Genomic DNA, 24,620 nt, shown 5'->3' with positions numbered 1-24,620 from the left:
CTAATGTCACCCCAGGAGTGGCATTAGCATGGCTCAACGAGGAGAAATGCTTTAATTCCTCCTTGTTTTTGTGGCGGATGGATGAGGGTATGAGAGATAAGGTGATATTTATGTTATTATTTATGCGATTTTTGCCTTTAACAATTGTTCGACCGGTGATCTAGCATTGGGCATTTTTAAACCAGGACTCACGTTAAAGCACGTTAAAGAGCACAGTTAAAAAACACACAAATCAATGACCCAAACCAGCCACACAACATACTACAAAAGTGGCACAAAGCTAGGCCTTGCATGCAAATGTACTAGTGCATTCCATGTGACAGTGGCATTCCATTGTGCCACTTTGTATATGCAGGGCTATGTCATGTGTGCGGCTTATTGTCTAACAATTGTTAATTTCTCCACCAGGTTTTAAAGTTGTTTTGCTAGCAGACGGTTCTATTAGTGCAACCAAGAATATTCCTTAATTTTCCAAGCTCTAAACTAATTTCCATAACTCCGCCCTCTCTGTCATGCCCTAGTCCACCACGCCTTTTTAAGTTGGGCTTGATGTGTTGCCCGTTGCGAGATCTCAGACTCACACCAACCCAAATATTACTGACTAAGCTATGCCCCTGTGTTTAGCTTTAGTGATGCTAATAAGGAATGGGGTCATGTGCCTTGAAGCAGACCATGATGTGCAAGGGACCAGCCCTAATCCTTTAATGTGGTCAGCGCACCAGGCATGAACCAGATAAGTGTAATATCTTGTCTAACAATAAGTGCGTGAGTGAGCCAGTTAATAAGTATGGTTTCTTCTACCTCCCTGGATTATTGGGAGGACACAGTGAGCTGTTTTGGTGCGCGTGTACAATTCACTCATCTTCAAATGAACCGAGACAGTAAATCCAAATATATGTCATTTTTATTTTTTGCAAAATATATTAAAATAGACTTCCCATTATTAAACTTCAAAACAAGAGTGCACTACTACAGAACTTTATATAATAATAACCATGAATTAAAAAAATATCAGTACAAAACAATCTGCAATGAAGAAGGAATAACTGTGCAAAATAGTATTTTAATAATGTATTTTGTTGTGTGAATTAAGACAACACACGATTCAGAAATCCGTTTGAACTCCTAATGCATGCATTTTATCTAGGTTTACTATTATTTATAACAACATGTATAATATACTTTATTGTTCTTCATATTTATTGTCTTCTAACATAATGTCAACATAACATAATGTCAATACATTTTCTTTAAAGAAAAAAAGAAATCAGTTTGAATGAGGATCCAGTGTAGAACATACGCTGTTTCATTAACATAATGTATTCATCTCAGAATGAATCCAGAGCATCCCCCCACTGTTAAATTGTTGTCCACTTCCTCAATAACATTTGACAACTAAATATTTCATTGCAGCCTGAGTGTCTGTGGTTTTGCCTGATTATATGCTTATATGTGATTTCCATCTGCTGGTTATTTTCTGCATGGCAGTGATCATACATCCTGCGCCCCCTGTAAACTAATCCTGGCTAAGCAAATGGTTGGTTCCATTCTGGGACTTGCAGTTAGATTTTTAACATTATAAAGTCGTGCTCAAAAACCCCAGCATGGAATGTGCTATGACTTATAAAGCCAGGGTAGCAAACGGAAGCCTATGTGGGCATGGCTGCCATGTTTCCCAGGCCGATGCATTATGTGCTGCTCTATTCCACGTTTTTTTTCTCTGACTTCTGGGACCTGTAGTCTTGTTTTTTATAATAGAATAAACAAGACTACTACAAGCCCCAGAATGTAAAGAGAAAACCTAGACTGGAAAAGCACAAATGCATGGACTTGAGAAACTTGGCAGTTCTGACATCTGCCTGAACAGACAAATTGGTCACACACAGAAACACTTGCAGAGACACAAACACAAACAGATCCAAATAAATACAGGTACAAATACATACTACAACAACGTGCAAATCCAGACACAAACACACTCATAAGTAACCAACTCTCCCACATCCTTAAACATAATCACAAATATATAAGTCCTTAAACACAAAATAACAAACGGTTGGATAAACACAAACATACACACGCACCCTGACAATGGTGATCGCACACACATACAAACACTAACAGTTTATGCACACACAAAGCACACATATTTCTAACAGTGGAGTTAATATGCAGCAGTTACATGTATTCGCCCACAAGGGTCATAGCTGTCAAGTAGCCTAGTGCTACGTACGACCAATCAGCCAGCCCTATCGTCTGCACTGTGCATTATGGGACTTGTAGTTGCCTTTTTCCATTCAACGTGTGCTATTTTACCATACAAAGGCTGTTTGCCTAAAACACACGACAGACTGAGCGAATCACAGATGATATGGGGATATTGGGCAGCTATGTATGTTATATACATTTTTAGACATACTTCGCGTTAGGAATAGGAAACAATTACCTATTCTCCACATAAACCACTTGCAGTTATAAAGGAATGCGGCTCGTGGAGGGCTTCATCGCCGTATTCGCACTCTCACTGATTCACACACGCAGAAAAAGTAGGGGATATTAGTGCAAATTAAATGAATCTGTTCTTCTAACACTTGGCGCTTCACCAATCAGGCTGCCTCTGAACACCATTCAAAGAACTTGTCCTCATACTCTATAAGCACAAACCTTTGAAACATTAGTAGCTGTCAAGAGGCAGAGAAAGGAACATGCTGCATCCCCCCATGGGTGCTCTGGTCTTTTACCACAGGCCTTAGTAAATCTTGGTAGAAGTCAGATTAAACTTTCAAAATAATCGAAATTCATATTGTGAAAAAGCATCTGGCATCCCAGCGGCTGCAATTCTATATGCCAACAGTTCCAGTAAATACCAACAAGGGCCCATGTAAGAGATATCAATTAGTAGTCAAGTTGTCATCTGTGGAGCCAAAGGACTTATAGTCTACGGGTACCCTATTTGGCCACGTGTGATCTTAGACAAAATACTGTCGATGTCTGCGTCAGTTCCATACCTGTCAAAACGGGGACCCCTAGAACCAGCCGGAAGCCCACAATTAAGTGCTATATTAAAAAGTGCACATTTGTAATCTGATTGGTTGATCATCTTGCCATATGTGCCCTGAGTGTCATGCCAGTACACCTGCTGGATGCTTAGAACAGCCTGGACTTCTTGAGCTGCTTCACCATCTGGGGATAGTCTTTCTGCGCTGCTTTACCATCTCGGACAGCTTCTCCAACCCTTCCACCAGCCCATCACCAATGGTGGCACAGCAGGCTTGCACGTGCCACTCGTGGCCCAGCAACTTTCGCAGCCCCAACTCTTCCACTAGCACTGAGGGGCTCCGTGCTCCAGGAAGGTCCTGCTTGTTGGCCAGGACCACCAGCGGCACACCCCGCATCTCGTCGTTCTCAAAGATGGCTTCCAGCTCAGACCTGGACTCCTCGAAGCGCTCAGGGTCGGCGCTGTCCACCACAAACAGCAGTCCATCTGTGTTGGTGAAATAGTGCTTCCATAGAGCCCGGATTTTGGTCTGGCCGCCCACGTCCCAGACAGTGAAGGTCACACCTTTCATGGGCTCCACTGTCTCCACGTTGAAGCCAATGGTGGGGATAGTGGTCACGGTCTCGTTCAGCTTCAGCTTGTAGACTATGGTGGTTTTGCCAGCAGCGTCCAGTCCCAACATCAGGATCCGGGCTTCTAAGCCATAGAAGCTCTTCAGCGCCTCGTGGATTGTGCTTAGAAAGCCACCCATGGTGCCAAATAGATACCAGGTATCAGAGAGTCTTCTGTTAGTATCTGTTGGTCTCTGGAGAACTGGACGCAGACAGTCTCTTTGTGGAGTCCACCACTGTATCTCGCTTTCTCCTTCTGGTGGTGAATGTGCCTTGATGCACCAGGGTCGAGGTGCGTGCGCTCCAAATCGTAAATCAAACGCAGTCTCTTCCTCTTGTGATCCGAGCTGTAGCGAGCTCGTTCTGCTAACTCCCGCTCCATTGTCTCTCTATTTATAAGGAGTAGCTCTCCTGCGAAGTGGCAATTCAGGTTTCTGAAACAAACACAATATTTTATGACCTCTGTTTTGATTGGTTAAAGGACTGGGCGAAGTATTTCAACACATCATTACTGTCAGCTCTGACAGTGGACTGCTGGAAAGTGCCCTGCTGGAACCGTACACTGCTTCCGGGAGGCCGCCACGGGAAGTGATACCACGGCAAATGAAAGACAACTTGCTACGACAGGAGCTTTCCGATTGGTTAACAACCGTCTCCCATCAATGTCTGTCAAATGCCTTCGAAGTTTAACCCCTTCGCTGCCAGGCCTTTTCCCCCTTCCTGTGCCGAGCCTTTTTTGGGCTATTTGGGGCAGTTCGCGCTTAGGCCCTCATAACTTTTTGTCCACATAAGCTAGCCAAGCCAAATTTGCGTCCTTTTTTTCCAACATCCTAGGGATTCTAGAGGTTCCCAGACTTTGTGGGTTCCCTTGAAGGAGGCCAAGAAATTAGCCAAAATACAGTGAAAATTTCGGTTTAAAAAAAAAAAAATGGGGCAAAGTGGCTGCAGAAGGCGGCTTGTAGTTTTTCCCCTGAAAATGGCATCAACAAAGGGTTTGCGGTGCTAAAATCACCAGCTTCCCAGCTTTCAGGAACAGGCAGACTTGAATCAGAAAACCCAATTTTTCAACACAAATTTGGCATTTTACTGGGACATACCCCATTTGTACAATTTTTTGTGCGTTCAGCCTCCTTCCAGTCAGTGACAGAAATGGGCGTGAAACCAAAGCTGGATCCCAGAAACCTAAACATTTCTGCAAAGTAGACAAAATTCTGAATTCAGCAAGGGGTCATTTGTGTAGATCCTACAAGGGTTTCCTACAGAAAATAATAACTGAAAAAGAAAAATATTGAAATTGAGGTGAAAAAAACATCACTTTTTCTCTACGTTTTACTCTGTAACTTTTTCCTGCAATGTCAGATTTTCGAAAGCAATATACCGTTACGTCTGCTGGACTCCTCTGGTTGCGGGGATATATAGGGCTTGTAGGTTCATCAAGAACCCTAGGTACCCAGAGCCAATAAATGAGCTGCACCCTGCAGTGCGTTTTCACTCTATACCGGGTATACAGCAATTCATTTGCTGAAATATAAAGAGTGACAAATAGCTATCAAGAAAACCTTTGTATTTCCAAAAAGGGCACAAGATAAGGTGTTGAGGGGCAGTGGTTATTTGCACATCGCTGAATTCCGGGGTGACAATCCTAGCATGTGAATTACATGGCATTTCTCAAATAGATATCTTTTTTACACACTCTGTTATATTTGGAAGGAAAAAATGTAGAGAAAGACAAGGGCCAATAACACTTGTTTTGCTAATCTATGTTCCCCCAAGTCTCTCGATAAAAATGATACCTCACTTGTGTGGGTAGGCCTAGCGCCCGCGACAGGAAACGCCCCAAAACGCAACGTGGACACATCACATTTTTTGAAAGAAAACAGAGGTGTTTTTTGCAAAGTGCCTACCTGTAGATTTTGGCCTCTAGCTCAGCCGGCACCTAGGGAAACCTACCAACCCTGTGCATTTTTTAAAACTAGAGACCTCGGGGAATCTAAGATGGGGTAACTTGTGGGGCTCTGACCAGGTTCTGTTGCCCAGAATCCTTTGCAAACCTCAAAATTTGGCAAAGAAAACACGTTTTCCTCACAATTTAGTGAAAGAAAGTTCTGGAATCAGAGAGGAGCCACAAATTTCCTTCCACCCAGCGTTCCCCCAAGTCTCCCGATAAAAATGATACTGCACTTGTTTGGGTAGGCCTAGCGCCCGCAACAGGAAATGCCCCAAAACGCAACGTGGACACATCACATTTTTGGAAAGAAAACAGAGGTGTTTTTTGCAAAGTGCCTACCTGTAGATTTTGGCCTCTAGCTCAGCCGGCACCTAGGGAAACCTACCAACCCTGTGCATTTTTGAAAACTAGAGACCTCGGGGAATCTAAGATGGGGTAACTTGCAGGGCTCTGACCAGGTTCTGTTGCCCAGAATCCTTTGCAAACCTCAAAATTTGGCTAAAAAAACACGTTTTCCTCACATTTTGGTGACAGAAAGTTCTGGAATCAGAGAGGAGCCACAAATTTCCTTCCACCCAGCGTTCCCCCAAGTCTCCCGATAAAAATGATACCGCACTTGTGTGGGTAGGCCTAGCGCCCGCAACAGGAAATGCCCCAAAACGCAACGTGGACACATCACATTTTTGGAAAGAAAACAGAGGTGTTTTTTGCAAAGTGCCTACCTGTAGATTTTGGACTCTAGCTCAGCCGGCACCTAGGGAAACCTACCAACCCTGTGCATTTTTGAAAACTAGAGACCTTGGGGAATCTAAGATGGGGTAACTTGTGGGGCTCTGACCAGGTTCTGTTGCCCAGAATCCTTTGCAAACCTCAAAATTTGGCTAAAAAAACACGTTTTCCTCACATTTTGGTGACAGAAAGTTCTGGAATCAGAGAGGAGCCACAAATTTCCTTCCACCCAGCGTTCCCCCAAGTCTCCCGATAAAAATGATACCGCACTTGTGTGGGTAGGCTTAGCGCCCGCAACAGCAAATGCCCCAAAACACAACGTGGACACATCATATTTTTTTAAAGAAAACAGAGGTGTTTTTTGCAAAGTGCCTACCTGTAGATTTTGGCCTCTAGCTCAGCCGGCACCTAGGGAAACCTACCAAACCTGTGCATTTTTGAAAACTAGAGACCTAGGGGAATCCAAGATGGGGTGACTTGTGGGGCTCTGACCAGGTTCTGTTACCCAGAATCCTTTGCAAACCTCAATATTTGGTTTAAAAAACACGTTTTCCTCACATTTTGGTGACAACACGTTCTGGAATCAGAGAGGAGCCACAAATTTCCTTCCAACCAGTGTTCCCCCAAGTCTCCCGATAAAAATGATACCTCACTTGTGTGGGTAGGCCTAGCGCCCGTGACAGGAAATGCCCCAAAACGCAACGTGGACACATCACATTTTTTTAAAGAAAACAGAGGTGTTTTTTGCAAATTGCCTACCTGTAGATTTTGGCCTCTAGCTCAGCTGGCACCTAGGGAAACCTACCAAACATGTGCCTTTTTGAAAACTAGAGACCTAGGGGAATCCAAGATGGGGTGACTTGTGGGGCTTTGACCAGGTTCTGTTACCCAGAATCCTTTGCAAACCTCAAAATTTGGCTAAAGAAACACATTTTCCTCACATTTTGGTGACAGAAAGTTCTGGAATCAGAGAGGAGCCACAAATTTCCTTCAACTCAGCATTCCCCCAAGTCTCCTGATAAAAATGATACCTCACTTGTGTGGGTAGGCCTAGCGCCCGCGACAGGAAATGGCCCCAAACACAACGTGGACACATCAAATTTTTTCATAGAAAACAGTGCCTACCTGTGGATTTTGGCCTCTAGCTCAGCCGGCCCCAGGGGGGGCAGAAATGGCCTAAAATAAATTTGTCCCCCACCCCCGCAATCCCCCCCCCGGGAGCGACCCTTGCCTACGGGGTCGCTCCGCTTGCGTGACATTGGCGCCAAAAAAAAAATCCACGTTGCCTAGTGGTTTCTGCCCCCTTGGGGGCAGATTGACCTAAAATCGGCCAATCTGCTCCCAAGGGGGGCAGAAATGGTCTAAATACAATTTGCCCCCCAGGGGAGCGACCCTTGCCTAATGGGTCGCTCCCCATCACTGAAAACACAAACAAACAAAAAAAGAAACACAAAAAAATAATTTGCCCTGGCGCCTAGAGGGTTCTGCCCCCCCTGGGGGCAGATCGGCCTAATAACAATAGGCCAATCTGCCCCCAGGGGGGGCAGAAATGGCCTAAAATAAATTTGCCCCCCCCAACCCCCCGGGAGCGACCCTTGCCTACGGGGTCGCTCCCCCTGCGTGACATTGGCGGCAAAAAAAATAAATCCCCGTTGCCTAGCGGTTCCTGCCCCCTTGGGGGCAGATTGACATAAAATCGGCCAATCTGCCCCCAAGGGGGGCAGAAATGGTCTAAATACAATTTGCCCCCCTGGGGAGCGACCCTTGGCTAATGGGTCGCTCCCCATCTCTGAAAAAACAAACAAACAAAAAAAAAACACCCCAAAAAATTTTGCCCTGGCGCCTAGAGGTTTCTGCCCCCCCTGGGGGCAGATCAGCCTAATAACAATAGGCCGACCTGCCCCCAGGGGGGGGCAGAAATGGCCTAAAATAAATTTGCCCCCCCCATCCTCCCCCGGAGCGACCATTGCCAACGGGGTCGCTCCCCCTGCATGACATTGACGCCAACAAAAAAAAATCCCCGGTGCCTAGTGGTTTCTGCCCCCCCTGGTGGCAGATCGGCCTAATAACAATAGGCCTATCTGCCCCCGGGGGGGAAGAAATGGCCCAGTATAAATTGCTAGCACTCCCTCTGGGCTCTGTGACCAGGACGTAATGGTTACGTCCTGGGCACAGCAGCACTGTGTCTCAGGACGTAACCATTACGTCCTGGGCACAGAACCGGTTAATACAGAAAGTATGGCAATACAAAGTACCGACAATTGTTTGTGTTCTACACAACCGAAGGAGTGCGAAACGAATTCCTTTGGTCGTAGGTGTGAGAAGGTAGCCTCTTTCTAGCCTTGTTACCCCCACTTTTGGCCTGTTTGTGAGTGTATGTCAGGGTGTTTGTCACTGTTTTCACTGTCTCACTGGGATCCTGATAGCCAGGCCTCAGTGCTCATAGTGAAAACACTATGTTTTCAGTATGGTTGTTATGTGTCACTGGGATCCTGCTGGTCAGGACCCCAGTGCTCATAGGTTTGTGGCCTATATGTATGTGTCACTGGGACCCTGTCACACAGGGCCCCAGTGCTCATAGGTGTGCATGTATATGTTCCCTGTGTGGTGCCTAACTGTCTCACTGAGGCTCTGCTACCCAGAACCTCAGTGGTTATGCTCTCTCATTACTTTTAAATTGTCACTAACAGGCTAGTGACCAATTTTACCAATTTACATTGGCTTACTGGAACACCCTTATAATTCCCTAGTATATGGTACTGAGGCACCCAGGGTATTGGGGTTCGAGGAGATCCCTATGGGCTGCAGCATTTCTTTTGCCACCCATAGGGAGCTCTGACAATTCTTACACAGGCCTGCCACTGCAGCCTGAGTGAAATAACGTCCACGTTATTTCACAGCCATTTTACACTGCACTTAAGTAACTTATAAGTCACCTATATGTCTAACCTTTACCTGGTAAAGGTTAGGTGCAAAGTTACTTAGTGTGAGGGCACCCTGGCACTAGCCAAGGTGCCCCCACATTGTTCAGAGCCAATTCCCTGAACTTTGTGAGTGCGGGGACACCATTACACGCGTGCACTACATATAGGTCACTACCTATATGTAGCTTCACAATGGTAACTCCGAATATGGCCATGTAACATGTCTATGATCATGGAATTGCCCCCTCTATGCCATCCTGGCATAGTTGGCACAATCCCATGATCCCAGTGGTCTGTAGCACAGACCCTGGTACTGCCAAACTGCCCTTCCTGGGGTTTCACTGCAGCTGCTGCTGCTGCCAACCCCTCAGACAGGCAGCTGCCCTCCTGGGGTCCAGCCAGGCCTGGCCCAGGATGGCAGAACAAAGAACTTCCTCTGAGAGAGGGTGTGACACCCTCTCCCTTTGGAAAATGGTGTGAAGGCAGGGGAGGAGTAGCCTCCCCCAGCCTCTGGAAATGCTTTGTTGGGCACAGATGTGCCCAATTCTGCATAAGCCAGTCTACACCGGTTCAGGGACCCCTTAGCCCCTGCTCTGGCGCGAAACTGGACAAAGGAAAGGGGAGTGACCACTCCCCTGACCTGCACCTCCCCTGGGAGGTGTCCAGAGCTCCTCCAGTGTGCTCCAGACCTCTGCCATCTTGGAAACAGAGGTGCTGCTGGCACACTGGACTGCTCTGAGTGGCCAGTGCCACCAGGTGACGTCAGAGACTCCTGCTGATAGGCTCCTTCAGGTGTTAGTAGCCTTTCCTCTCTCCTAGGTAGCCAAACCCTCTTTTCTGGCTATTTAGGGTCTCTGTCTCTGGGGAAACTTTAGATAACGAATGCATGAGCTCAGCCGAGTTCCTCTGCATCTCCCTCTTCACCTTCTGATAAGGAAACGACCGCTGACCGCGCTGGAAGCCTGCAAACCTGCAACATAGTAGCAAAGACGACTACTGCAACTCTGTAACGCTGATCCTGCCGCCTTCTCGACTGTTTTCCTGCTTGTGCATGCTGTGGGGGTAGCCTGCCTCCTCTCTGCACCAGAAGCTCCGAAGAAATCTCCCGTGGGTCGACGGAATCTTCCCCCTGCAACCGCAGGCACCAAAAAGCTGCATTACCGGTCCCTTGGGTCTCCTCTCAGCACGACGAGCGAGGTCCCTCGAATCCAGCGACTCTGTCCAAGTGACCCCCACAGTCCAGTGACTCTTCAGTCCAAGTTTGGTGGAGGTAAGTCCTTGCCTCACCTCGCTGGGCTGCATTGCTGGGAACCGCGACTTTGCAAGCTACTCCGGCCCCTGTGCACTTCCGGCGGAAATCCTTTGTGCACAGCCAAGCCTGGGTCCACGGCACTCTAACTTGCATTGCACGACTTTCTAAGTTGGTCTCCGGCGACGTGGGACTCCTTTGTGCAACTTCGGCGAGCACCGTTTCACGCATCCTCGTAGTGCCTGTTTCTGGCACTTCTCCGGGTGCTACCTGCTTCAGTGAGGGCTCTTTGTCTTGCTCGACGTCCCCTCTCTCTTCAGGTCCAATTTGCGACCTCCTGGTCCCTCCTGGGCCCCAGCAGCGTCCAAAAACGCCAAACGCACGATTTGCGCCTAGCAAGGCTTGTTGGCGTCCTTTCGGCGGGAAAACACTTCTGCACGACTCTCCACGGCGAGAGGGATCCGTCCACCAAAGGGGAAGTCTCTAGCCCTTTTCGTTCCTGCAGAAACCTCAGCTTCTTCTGTCCAGTCGAAGCTTCTTTGCACCCGCAGCTGGCATTTCCTGGGCATCTGCCCATCTCCGACTTGCTTGTGACTTTTGGACTTGGTCCCCTTGTTCCACAGGTACCCTAGATTGGAAATCCACAGTTGTTGCATTGCTGGTTTGTGTCTTTCCTGCATTATTCCTCTAACACGACTACTTTGTCCTTAGGGGAACTTTAGTGCACTTTGCACTCACTTTTCAGGGTCTTGGGGAGGGTTATTTTTCTAACTCTCACTATTTTCTAATAGTCCCAGCGACCCTCTACAAGGTCACATAGGTTTGGGGTCCATTCGTGGTTCGCATTCCACTTTTGGAGTATATGGTTTGTGTTGCCCCTATCCCTATGTTTCCCCATTGCATCCTATTGTAACTATACATTGTTTGCACTGTTTTCTAAGACTATACTGCATATTTTTGCTATTGTGTATATATATCTTGTGTATATTTCCTATCCTCTCACTGAGGGTACACTCTAAGATACTTTGGCATATTGTCATAAAAATAAAGTACCTTTATTTTTAGTATAACTGTGTATTGTGTTTTCTTATGATATTGTGCATATGACACTAAGTGGTACTGTAGTAGCTTCACACTTCTCCTAGTTCAGCCTGAGCTGCTCTGCTAAGCTACCATTATCTATCAGCCTAAGCTGCTAGACACCCTATACACTAATAAGGGATAACTGGGCCTGGTGCAAGGTGCAAGTACCCCTTGGTACTCACTACAAGCCAGTCCAGCCTCCTACATTGGTTGTGCAGTGGTGGGATAAGTGTTTGAGACTACTTACCACTCTTGTCATTGTACTTTTCATAAGAGAAAAATATACAAAACAAGGTCAGTGTATATACACATAGCTAAAAAGTTTTGCATTTCCTCTTTTCACTCTTTTCTAAGTGCTGAAAAGTACTCCTAAACTTTCAAAAAGTTCTTAAAAGTTTTAAAAGTTTTTTTTCTGTCTTTCCAAAAAGTTCTGAAAACTTTTGTCTCTTTCTCTATCACTTTAACTCTCTCTAAAAAATGTCTGGCACAGGCCAAGGTGTTGATCTGTCCAAACTTGCATATGACAACCTTAGCTGGAAAAGAGCAAGGAGTCTCTGTATAGAGAGAGGTTTGAGTGTAGGGAAGAATCCTGCCTTGGAACTGTTAATTAACATGCTTAGAGAACAGGATAAGGCCAGAGGTGGCCCATCTGTTGAAAAAGTACCTAATAGTTCCCAATCTGATTCAGGGACTCCCCCAGGAAAAGATTCAGGAAAGAAACTTCCTAGCCTGCCCATTACTAGACAATCTAGCATAGATGGCAATGATGATGAGCCACACCAAAGAAATAGTGTTGTCTCACATCATAGCAAAAGCATTTATTCTCACCATACTGGTAGTAATGTTTCTGTAAACCAAGCTGTTAAGTTGGCTTCTGTAAGGGACAGGTCTCCTTCTGTTCATTCCCATCATAGCTCTGTTTCTAGAAATGTCCCTCCCACCAACCCTGATGACAGAATGTTAGAGAGGGAACTCAATAAGTTGAGGGTGGAACAAACCAGACTGAAGCTTAAAAAGCAACAGCTGGATTTGGATAGACAGTCTTTTGAATTAGAGAAGGAAAGACAGAAGTTGGGTTTAGATACCCATGGTGGCAGCAGCAGTATTCCCCATAGTCATCCTGCAAAAGAGCATGATTCCAGGAATCTGCACAAGATAGTTCCCCCTTATAAGGAGGGGGATGACATTAACAAGTGGTTTGCTGCACTTGAGAGGGCCTGTGTTGTACAGGATGTCCCTCAAAGGCAGTGGGCTGCTATCCTATGGCTATCATTTAGTGGAAAAGGTAGGGATAGGCTCCTTACTGTGAAAGAAAATGATGCCAATAATTTCCAAGTTCTTAAGAATGCACTCCTGGATGGTTATGGCTTAACCACTGAACAGTACAGGATAAAGTTCAGAGAGACCAAAAAGGAGTCTTCACAAGACTGGGTTGATTTCATTGACCATTCAGTGAAGGCCTTGGAGGGGTGGTTACATGGCAGTAACGTTACTGATTATGACAGCCTGTATAACTTAATCCTGAGAGAGCATATACTTAATAATTGTGTGTCTGATGTGTTGCACCAGTACCTGGTAGACTCTGATCTGACCTCTCCCCAAGAATTGGGAAAGAAGGCAGACAAATGGGTCAGAACAAGGGTGAACAGAAAAGTTCATACAGGGGGTGACAAAGATGGCAATAAGAAGAAAGATGGTGAAAAATCTCAAGATAAGCATGGGGATAAGGGTAAAACCAAAGATCCCACTTCAAATCTTAAACACTCTTCAGAGGGTGGGGATAAAACAAATTCTTCCTCTTCTTCCCAACCTGCACACATTAAAAAGCCTTGGTGCTTTGTGTGTAAAAATAGAGGCCATAGGCCAGGGGATAAGTCCTGTCCAGGTAAACCCCCTGAGCCTACCACCACTAATACATCAAGCTCTAGTGCCCCTAGCAGTAGTGGTACTAGTGGTGGGACTGCTGGCAACAGTCAAGCAAAGGGTGTAGTTGGGTTCACTTATGGGTCCATAGTGGAAACTGATGTAATCAGTCCCAAGACAGTTTCTGTCACACCTAGTGGCATTGGCCTTGCCACACTGGCTGCTTGTCCCCTTACAATGGATAAGTACAGGCAGACAGTTTCAATAAATGGTGTTGAGGCCTTGGCCTACAGGGACACAGGTGCCAGTTTCACTTTGGTGACTGAAAACCTAGTGCACCCTGATCAACACATCATTGGACAACAGTATAAAATTATTGATGTCCATAACTCCACTAAGTTTCTTCCCTTAGCTATAATTCAGTTTAGTTGGGGTGGAGTTACTGGCCCTAAGCAGGTGGTGGTATCACCTAGCTTACCTGTAGACTGTCTCTTAGGTAATGACCTAGAGACCTCAGGTTGGGCTGATGTAGAGTTTTATGCCCATGCAGCCATGCTGGGCATCCCTGAGGAATTGTTCCCTCTCATTTCAAGTGAAATGAAAAAGCAAAGGAGAGAAGGCCTGAAAACTCAGGATCCCTCTCCATCAACAGGTAAAAAGGGTATCACAGTATCCCCTAACCACCCTACCATTCAGGATACTATTCCTGTGGTGGGAGAAACCTCTCCTGGGGTGGCACCTGTTCCAAGGGAATCATCAGCTGGCAAAGCTGGACTCCCTGAGGTGGAAGTACCTCTCTGTGGGATAACTAACATTGGTGAGAAAAACAGCACCATTTTAGTTAACATGGAGCATCCCTCCAACCCTCCCAGAGAAACTTTAGTGCAGAAACCCTGCACTACCCCACAACACTTAGGACAGCATCCCTGCCCTAGTGTGGAGCTCATAGGACAGCATCCCTGCCCTGCTCCAACTCAAGAGAAACAGCATCCCTGTTCTCTCTTCCAGCCAGATGGACAAAGTTTTTGCCCAGCTATGGCTTTTCTGAGACAGCATCCCTGTCTGGCATTTCCATCACTACAAATAGGTTCAGTGGACAATTCCCACTGCTCTAAACTAAAACTTACTGATAGAAACTCTGAAAGTACATCTTCACATTGTTGCTTAGCTAAAAAACTTCAAACAGGGTGGTTTACATCCCCACAGGGAAGTAACCAGATAGTGGATGATAAAGGGAGTAACCAGTCTATTGCAGAGCTACTCTCTACTTATCACCACTTAGACAATAAAGTCTCAACTGGCCAAGGTTAGCCTTATTGTCCTTCGTTTGGGGGGGGGTTGTGTGAGAAGGTAGCCTCTTTCTAGCCTTGTTACCCCCACTTTTGGCCTGTTTGTGAGTGTATGTCAGGGTGTTTGTCACTGTTTTCACTGTCTCACTGGGATCCTGATAGCCAGGCCTCAGTGCTCATAGTGAAAACACTATGTTTTCAATATGGTTGTTATGTGTCACTGGGATCCTGCTGGTCAGGACCCCAGTGCTCATAGGTTTGTGGCCTATATGTATGTGTCACTGGGACCCTGTCACACAGGGCCCCAGTGCTCATAGGTGTGCATGTATATGTTCCCTGTGTGGTGCCTAACTGTCTCACTGAGGCTCTGCTACCCAGAACCTCAGTGGTTATGCTCTCTCATTACTTTTAAATTGTCACTAACAGGCTAGTGACCAATTTTACCAATTTACATTGGCTTACTGGAACACCCTTATAATTCCCTAGTATATGGTACTGAGGTACCCAGGGTATTGGGGTTCCAGGAGATCCCTATGGGCTGCAGCATTTCTTTTGCCACCCATAGGGAGCTCTGACAATTCTTACACAGGCCTGCCACTGCAGCCTGAGTGAAATAACGTCCACGTTATTTCACAGCCATTTTACACTGCACTTAAGTAACTTATAAGTCACCTATATGTCTAACCTTTACCTGGTAAAGGTTAGGTGCAAAGTTACTTAGTGTGAGGGCACCCTGGCACTAGCCAAGGTGCCCCCACATTGTTCAGAGCCAATTCCCTGAAATTTGTGAGTGCGGGGACACCATTACACGCGTGCACTACATATAGGTCACTACCTATATGTAGCTTCACCATGGTAACTCCGAATATGGCCATGTAACATGTCTATGATCATGGAATTGCCCCCTCTATGCCATCCTGGCATAGTTGGCACAATCCCATGATCCCAGTGGTCTGTAGCACAGACCCTGGTACTGCCAAACTGCCCTTCCTGGGGTTTCACTGCAGCTGCTGCTGCTGCCAACCGCTCAGACAGGCAGCTGCCCTCCTGGGGTCCAGCCAGGCCTGGCCCAGGATGGCAGAACAAAGAACTTCCTCTGAGAGAGGGTGTGACACCCTCTCCCTTTGGAAAATGGTGTGAAGGCAGGGGAGGAGTAGCCTCCCCCAGCCTCTGGAAATGCTTTGTTGGGCACAGATGTGCCCAATTCTGCATAAGCCAGTCTACACCGGTTCAGGGACCCCTTAGCCCCTGCTCTGGCGCGAAACTGGACAAAGGAAAGGGGAGTGACCACTCCCCTGACCTGCACCTCCCCTGGGAGGTGTCCAGAGCTCCTCCAGTGTGCTCCAGACCTCTGCCATCTTGGAAACAGAGGTGCTGCTGGCACACTGGACTGCTCTGAGTGGCCAGTGCCACCAGGTGACGTCAGAGACTCCTGCTGATAGGCTCCTTCAGGTGTTAGTAGCCTTTCCTCTCTCCTAGGTAGCCAAACCCTCTTTTCTGGCTATTTAGGGTCTCTGTCTCTGGGGAAACTTTAGATAACGAATGCATGAGCTCAGCCGAGTTCCTCTGCATCTCCCTCTTCACCTTCTGATAAGGAAACGACCGCTGACCGCGCTGGAAGCCTGCAAACCTGCAACATAGTAGCAAAGACGACTACTGCAACTCTGTAACGCTGATCCTGCCGCCTTCTCGACTGTTTTCCTGCTTGTGCATGCTGTGGGGGTAGCCTGCCTCCTCTCTGCACCAGAAGCTCCGAAGAAATCTCCCGTGGGTCGACGGAATCTTCCCCCTGCAACCGCAGGCACCAAAAAGCTGCATTACCGGTCCCTTGGGTCTCCTCTCAGCACGACGAGCGAGGTCCCTCGAATCCAGCGACTCTGTCCAAGTGACCCCCACAGTCCAGTGACTCTTCAGTCCAAGTTTGGTGGAGGTAAGTCCTTGCCTCACCTCGCTGGGCTGCATTGCTGGGAACCGCGACTTTGCAAGCTACTCCGGCCCCTGTGCACTTCCGGCGGAAATCCTTTGTGCACAGCCAAGCCTGGGTCCACGGCACTCTAACTTGCATTGCACGACTTTCTAAGTTGGTCTCCGGCGACGTGGGACTCCTTTGTGCAACTTCGGCGAGCACCGTTTCACGCATCCTCGTAGTGCCTGTTTCTGGCACTTCTCCGGGTGCTACCTGCTTCAGTGAGGGCTCTTTGTCTTGCTCGACGTCCCCTCTCTCTTCAGGTCCAATTTGCGACCTCCTGGTCCCTCCTGGGCCCCAGCAGCGTCCAAAAACGCCAAACGCACGATTTGCGCCTAGCAAGGCTTGTTGGCGTCCTTTCGGTGGGAAAACACTTCTGCACGACTCTCCACGGTGAGAGGGATCCGTCCACCAAAGGGGAAGTCTCTAGCCCTTTTCGTTCCTGCAGAAACCTCAGCTTCTTCTGTCCAGTCGAAGCTTCTTTGCACCCGCAGCTGGCATTTCCTGGGCATCTGCCCATCTCCGACTTGCTTGTGACTTTTGGACTTGGTCCCCTTGTTCCACAGGTACCCTAGATTGGAAATCCACAGTTGTTGCATTGCTGGTTTGTGTCTTTCCTGCATTATTCCTCTAACACGACTACTTTGTCCTTAGGGGAACTTTAGTGCACTTTGCACTCACTTTTCAGGGTCTTGGGGAGGGTTATTTTTCTAACTCTCACTATTTTCTAATAGTCCCAGCGACCCTCTACAAGGTCACATAGGTTTGGGGTCCATTCGTGGTTCGCATTCCACTTTTGGAGTATATGGTTTGTGTTGCCCCTATCCCTATGTTTCCCCATTGCATCCTATTGTAACTATACATTGTTTGCACTGTTTTCTAAGACTATACTGCATATTTTTGATATTGTGTATAAATATCTTGTGTACATTTCCTATCCTCTCACTGAGGGTACACTCTAAGATACTTTGGCATATTGTCATGAAAATAAAGTACCTTTATTTTTAGTATAACTGTGTATTGTGTTTTCTTATGATATTGTGCATATGACACTAAGTGGTACTGTAGTAGCTTCACACGTCTCCTAGTTCAGCCTGAGCTGCTCTGCTAAGCTACCATTATCTATCAGCCTAAGCTGCTAGACACCCTATACACTAATAAGGGATAACTGGGCCTGGTGCAAGGTGCAAGTACCCCTTGGTACTCACTACAAGCCAGTCCAGCCTCCTACAGTAGGGGCCTTCGAAATAACCCTGTCAGAAATGCTGCAGAGAAATGGACGGTACACTGTCCTCGCCATGTGTGTCATATATGGGGTGATGGGGACTGCAAGTACCGGTCAACTCCTCGAACAGGAAAACTTTTGGTAAATTTTTCAAACCGTCATTATTGTTCCATACTGTACTCACTGTGAGTCCCTTTCAGGCATACTGCACCTCACTGCGCTTGAAGTATAAGACATAATCTGAACTGAACTACAGCATGATGATTCCACTTGCCGACTCACAAGTAGGGGTAGCGTAATATCCCGTTCACCTGTAACATTGTTAGAACTTTGGTGACTCAGCGTTACTCTTGTAACTCAAAGTTACGGCCGAATGTCTCCAATCGGCACAGGGTGGAATTATTTCTTGCACGCGGCTCCACATCGGTAAATTGGCCAATGTTAGTTAGACCTGGCATCCCCTAGTGTGATTTCCAGTCACTAGGAAGACATCTGGTGAGATTTTTGTAACGCAGGATGTCACAACTGTTCGTGGTCAGAAGGTACCTGCTTGAGTAGGAAATCTACTTGAGCGGCAGCAAAATCACCTCAAGTAGCTGCACCCTCTGGCGCACCACATGGTGCCATTCACGCTGATTTTTCAGAGCAGAATGCGCTAATGGCAATAAATTGCAGCTCAAGCAGTGCAACATCCCAATTTCTGCCCAGTAGCAGAATCTCAGGCTGTTAAATTCCGCAAGTTCTGCCAACCTCTACACACAAGGTACCTTGAACCTCACCCCGCTTAAATTATGCAGCAGGGTACCCATTGACCTATGGTCTATACATCTACATGGTGGTTACATTTGCAGAAGCATACAAATTTGTGTGCAAACTAGTCCCATCCTGATGATAATACTAATCATAAGTAATAAGTCAAATAAAGTCAGGTAACTATGAGTAAAATTAAAAAAATAAGTGCGGCAGTCCACAGTTTTTCTTAGGAGCTCACAGCCATCACTGGCGACTGCCTTTATTTACCAAATAACAAGGCTTCTGGCTTGGTGCAACCTGAAAATCACAGAAGGGGCATCATTAATTGTCTCATGAGCAGGAGCCAGGGAGGGAGTGTCCAATGTTTGTGTTTACCACAAAAGGTTATGTCGTCTGAGAGTGACGTCCGGAGAGAGGCATTCATTGAATCTCTGGGTGAGGGATAGCCTTTTCCTCCTTCACCACGCACCTGCGTACAGGACTAGACACGAGCGTCAGAATCCCTGCTCAGACCAAGTTTGTTTGCTGCATGCTTTGGGAGATAAGTTGAGTCCAAAGAGCGAAGGGGTAAGGCAGAGGGAATCCTATAGATATAGTCTGCAGCAGTGTTAATAGTGCCACGTTTGGGACTTACATAGCACAGCTGTTGTAAGTCAGTGTAACTATTGGGTGTTAATCGCTGGCTGATTGTTGGCGGGTGTGACGATATCAGCTTGCTGACGGGTTGGGAGTCTGCATTGTTTCAAGCAGCATATTGTCGTTAAGCGAGGGCAATCCAATCATGCTAGTGGTTATATCTTTTCCCAATGAGGCAACCTTATTGAACGGTGTTGTGCTGCGCGCTAGGTGGCTTGCCGCTGCTAAAGCTGGGCCCTTCCTCCCAATAAATTACACTCGCACACTGTACATTGATGTGGTGTGGAAAGGACCATGAGGGTCGTTTCCCTCATTTATTTATACCCTGCCTGTCTATGACCAGCAGAAGGGCTCCCCACATCCAGGTCGGCACAAGCGCTCCGCCGTATCACTAGACCGGCACAACATCACTACATCTCGCCCCAACTTGCTTCATAACTGTACAACAACACAACTAGCACACAGTCTTTAAGTCTCTGACTGGGTTGAGGGTTCGTCTTCAGGTAGTATCAATAGGAGCGGGTTGACAGTTCTTCTTGCGTCACCAACTGCTGGGAATCCACAGGATCGTTCAGGAGTGACTAAGCAGCTGAACTGCCACTCCTCTCTGATGCCACCTCCGACTGGTCATACCCAGAGTCCCAATGGGGATCGCCCTCCTCCGGCTCACCATCCGTCGGCTCATGAAACATCACTCTCTGGAACCACTAGACATTCCAGGTCACTTTCGCATGCCCCCTTTGGGCAGTCACAATGGTATCAGACACTCCGCTGACAGTCCACATGTCGGTTTCATATGGCGTGTGGAATGTCCAGCCAGGCTTCTGATCTTTAAGGATCACCCAATCGGCAACCTGCTAATGTTGGGTGCTTGCATGCCTTTTCTTGCTGGCCTTTTTGTTCACCTCCTTTCTCCGGGACTGGGCCTGCTGCGGGCGATATGGGGGTAGCTGCCCTCCCAGAATAGAGGGGAGCGTGTCCCTTTGGGCCCCCTTCACCATTAGGGACCAGAGTGCTTGATGAGGGGTGCAATGTGGAGTTCCCCGGTACTCCCGGAGAAACCGATAAAGACTAAGCTCTGTATGGCAATGCGGAGAGTCTTGTTGAGCGTCTGCCTGAATCTCTCGACCTTCCCATTGGCCTGAGGCAACTGGGGCGTGATTCGTCGGTGCTGGATGCCCATGCTCTTCATCATCTCTTGAAATTCAGCCCCTTGAAACAGAGGGTCTTCCGTTTTGACCTCTGGAAAACCAAACATGGCAAACGTCTTCTCCAACACCAGCATTACCTTATCGAAGGCAGTTGAATCAACAACGTCCACAACAGAATACTTGGAATAGCTGTCAACTAGCACCACCATGACCCTTCTATTGGGGAAACTTCCAAGGTCAAGGCTCTCCCTGTACCACAGTGCGGTGCAGGGTTCCACCATTGCAATGGGTGTCGTCACCTCAGGAGCACTCATTAGCTGGCAGCTCGGGAACTGTCTCATCAGTTCATCAACTTCCTTCTCTAGAGCCGGGAACCACACCTTCTCCCTCATGTGCGCTTTCAATTTTGCCGTGCCCTGAAGTCCACCATGCGCAAGCGTGGTCACTTGGGGCTGTAAGCTCTTTGGCATCACTATTCGAGGCCCTCGCAACACAAGGCCCTCTCGGGTAAAGCTGAGTTCACTGCGGACTCTCCATAGCTTTACGCATGGGCGAAGCCCCCGCATCCTCAGTGTTGTGCTGCTCACTAAGCCACTCACCGCCGCTAGAGGTGGGCCTTCGCCCCCAATAAATTACACTCTCACATTGTACATGTGTGTGGTGCGGAAAAGACCACAAGGGTCATTTCCCCCATTTATTTATACCTTGCTTGTCTATGACCGGTGGAAGAGCTTCCCACATCTGGGTCGGTACAACCCCTCCTCCGGATCACTAGACCAGCACAACATCACTACAGATGGGTCAGGCACACTTTACTGCATGGGGCTAGCAGAGGGAGCCAGGAATAAGCAATGCCATCCAGTACGTTTTTTTAAGCCAGCATGTTTTCAAGCGGCAGATCAGGATCACTGTTTGTTCCTCTTTGTGCATTTTACATGCTTGCCGCACGGCTAGGGTACGATGGGGTAGAGACCCCTTCAGGAAGCGGTCTTGGATCCGGCCGTGGGGAGTCTAAAACACTTCCACCATATAGTCCATTGGGGGGGGGCAGTATGATCAATCTGGTCTTTTAATGAGTGTCCCTTATGCACCAGTCCTATCATCAGCATGAAGAGCCTGACTGCATCTTATCAGCCAGCTAGATTATGCTTCTATTACTCATTCGCTCTTTCAGGGGGCAGGGGAGTTATAAAACTCACCTGGGGAGGCTGTGGTCTGCTTGGAGGGATTGTTGGGCATTGGTGTGCAGCCCTAAGTAGCCATTAAGCTACAGTGACCGACATTTAGCATTGGGCAGCTGTATATGTGTGTGCAAGAGGGTGCGTGCAATTGGCGGAATTTGTTCCGCTCCCACAGTGTCTTGTAGTTTTTGCATACAACCTCTCTTTTTTCACTTTGTATAGCATGTATTTCACTCTGCTGTTTAACATACTACATGTGTTCTGCAGAATTTTAAAATATTGACCTAAAACAAATTCATGGATGACAAGCAACAAAAAAACTGGTTTTACTGCGCATGAGTTTCAAGAACTGGATGCTGAGAAGGTCTGTTGAGTCCCCTTATTGATTGCCTAAGGAAAGGGCGACTCTTCCCAATAGCTACCGTGCCACCCTGCACTGAATAGAAATGTGTGAAGTCTCTCTTTAAAAGGGTCCCAGTTAAAAGCCAGGCACGAAACACCCCTTGATGTCAGGGATAACGAACAGCCAAGCAAGTACATCCTCTAGAAGTTCCATCTGTAAGAAGCAAAAATCAGGGACAAATATAGTAGCAAGGAGGCGAAGGACGCAATAAAAAATAGGGGGAACAAGTGCATTGTGATGCATCCATCACTTGTAAATCCTTCCTTCTATTTGGTTCAAATAGGATGTGATATCGCTGGAATAGACTCTACTTCATCAAGATTGAGTACCTCAATAGTTATCTGACTAGACCATCATCTTGAAAAGGGCGGTTTATAAAGCTTATTGACACCCCTTTCCTGAAACCCTTGGAGTTAGCTTGGCATCCAAAAAGATCCTCAAGTTAGACAACGTTTATCCATCGCTGAAGTCTGCAGTCCTGTTACTGTCCCTTTTGCACGACACTCCGCACGACTCGTATAAGACCACGTTGGATGATTGCACACATGAATAATGCTAACCTGGTCTGCGCAGCAAGGACACCTAACAAAGCAATGAGCTTGGCTATTTCTAAACAGAGAACATTTTGGCAGTAAAATAAAAGCCAGATTGTATTTCAAAAATATGATTTTTTTTATTAGTTATGTAAAGAGACTGTGATGAATACTGCCAAATGGCGAAGGAGCATCACCCCCCTGGCTAAGCCAGGAGCTGAAAAATAAAACAATATATTATTATTGATTTATTTTTCAGCTCCTGGCTCAGCCAGCAGTATGTGAAGGGAGGGTCGGGGCTGGACCATGGGAAGGGGGAGAGGCGAGGGGGAGTGGAGTCTGTGCACTTCTAAGTGCACGTGTGTTTGGCAAGCCGTCTCAGGTGACCAAACACAAATGCGCACTTAGGTTTCTCCAGCCCAGCAGTGCTACACTGCCAGGTTGGAGAAACTGCACAGGCTCTAGTGCACTGTCTGAGCAGCAGAGGAAGCCACTGAGACCAATCCTAGTGCTGCACTCATGCTAGGTTTAGCATGAGAGCAGTGTCAAGACTACTGGGGAGTCTGTGCTGGTGTCCCAGTGAATGCTGTGGCACCAGAAGAAGAGCAGAGGAGCGAGATAGCAGGCGACAGGAACAGGTATGTTCTTTTATCTCCCCCCCCATCCCTACCCTGGCCCGTCCCTTCCCCTGAGATTTGCGGCAGCCGCTGCTAATACCCTATGTAATTCTCAGTTAACAGGAGTTTTCACATATGTGATAGAGTTGCCACTGCATTGTTATTTTTACTGAGTTAAGTATTTTTTTCCCAGGGAGGTTGGACTACCAAGAGCCATCAACACCGTGAATAATACGGCATGGAGCCCAGTTCGCCAGTCAACAGCAGGACTTAACTCAGTGAAAATGCTGGGCTTGCCTGAGCCCAGCTGCTGATGTAATTCTGATGCTGGTGTTGAATTATGTTCCTGTAATGCCACATGCGTTCTTTCAGAATTAAGCAATTAACTCACTGCACATTTTTTAGTTACCACAGTTAATCAATTCTATAAAAACTGAAATATATTGAAGGAGGTTTATACCTCTGCATGGGCCTACTTTCTGTTTTTTTTTCCATTCACAAACATCTCTGTCACTACTCTTAGAGATACCGATACTAGCCAGATCAAAAATGTGATAATTTTTTATTGGTTATGTAACAAGACTGTAATGAATATTGACAAAGTGTATTTCTCCACAAAAAATCTTGAACTCATGTGGGCAAACTTCTGCTAGTTAGATTTCTGGCAATTTTGGGCTGAGAAGCACATGCCCATTGCTGTCGGAGTCCATGCCTAATCTGTATTCATTGCAACTACATTTAATACACTATTTTTATTATAGGTGTGTAGGGTAATGTGTAGGGTAACACAAGCCCATGAGCCGGACTTTGTCCGCCCTGTGGCTCTGATATCCCTGGAATGGGGGGTCACAGTCAGACCTTAGATGCCCATTGACTGCATCCTAAGAAATTGGTGATAGGAGAGCTTGATGGGGGAACGACCCAAGGCAGCTGAAAGCTGAGGGTTCTGGGCTACTACTCCCAAACAGAGGGTACCGAGACCCACATAGACAACAAGGTGTAGGAGGTAGAGACAATCCACAGAGGGATGACTAGTGGACCACAGAGGGAAGATCAGTGGATATGGGGTTGCCAGATCTGACAGAAGAGCACCGCAAGACTTTGGCCACTTTTGACTTGGAGGTGTCACCTGTGCTGGCCAGAGGCACCTGTTCGGCCACAGGGTGCAGACCCTTGGCTAAGAGGCAAGTCTCGGGACACCACTCGTATGGTGGCAGGAAAAAGATTGGAAGTAGCGTGCCTAACACCCAGGCCTGATGCCGCTCACTCTGAGAAATCTAAGAAATAAGGGAAACCTCAGGAGAGAGAAGGGGCTCCTTGCCAAACCCACGGCTGGAATTGAGACCAGCTCAAGGCCCTAGATAGGAACCTCCACCTGGCACTGGAACACCTGTGGTCTGGCTGTTGACACTAATAGCTGTCAGTGGCCTTTATTAGTAGTTGTCCATTTGGACAGAGTTT

General features: G+C 47.2%; 1 protein-coding gene across 1 annotated transcript; it reads right to left on the bottom strand.

Moving 5' to 3' along the window:
* Positions 1 to 886: 886 nt before the first annotated feature.
* LOC138299373 (ADP-ribosylation factor-like) lies at positions 887 to 4,175 on the bottom strand. Its single transcript, XM_069237596.1, has one exon. It carries the CDS (start codon positions 3,747 to 3,749, stop codon positions 3,177 to 3,179), a length of 573 nt encoding a protein of 190 aa, XP_069093697.1. The 5' UTR covers positions 3,750 to 4,175; the 3' UTR covers positions 887 to 3,176.
* Positions 4,176 to 24,620: the final 20,445 nt, after the last annotated feature.

This window comes from Pleurodeles waltl, chromosome 6, assembly GCF_031143425.1.
Source record: "Pleurodeles waltl isolate 20211129_DDA chromosome 6, aPleWal1.hap1.20221129, whole genome shotgun sequence".
In the NCBI taxonomy this organism is placed as follows: domain Eukaryota; kingdom Metazoa; phylum Chordata; class Amphibia; order Caudata; family Salamandridae; genus Pleurodeles; species Pleurodeles waltl.
The sequence above is the reverse complement of the archived record's forward strand: the minus strand, read 5'-3'. Positions and strand labels throughout refer to the sequence as shown.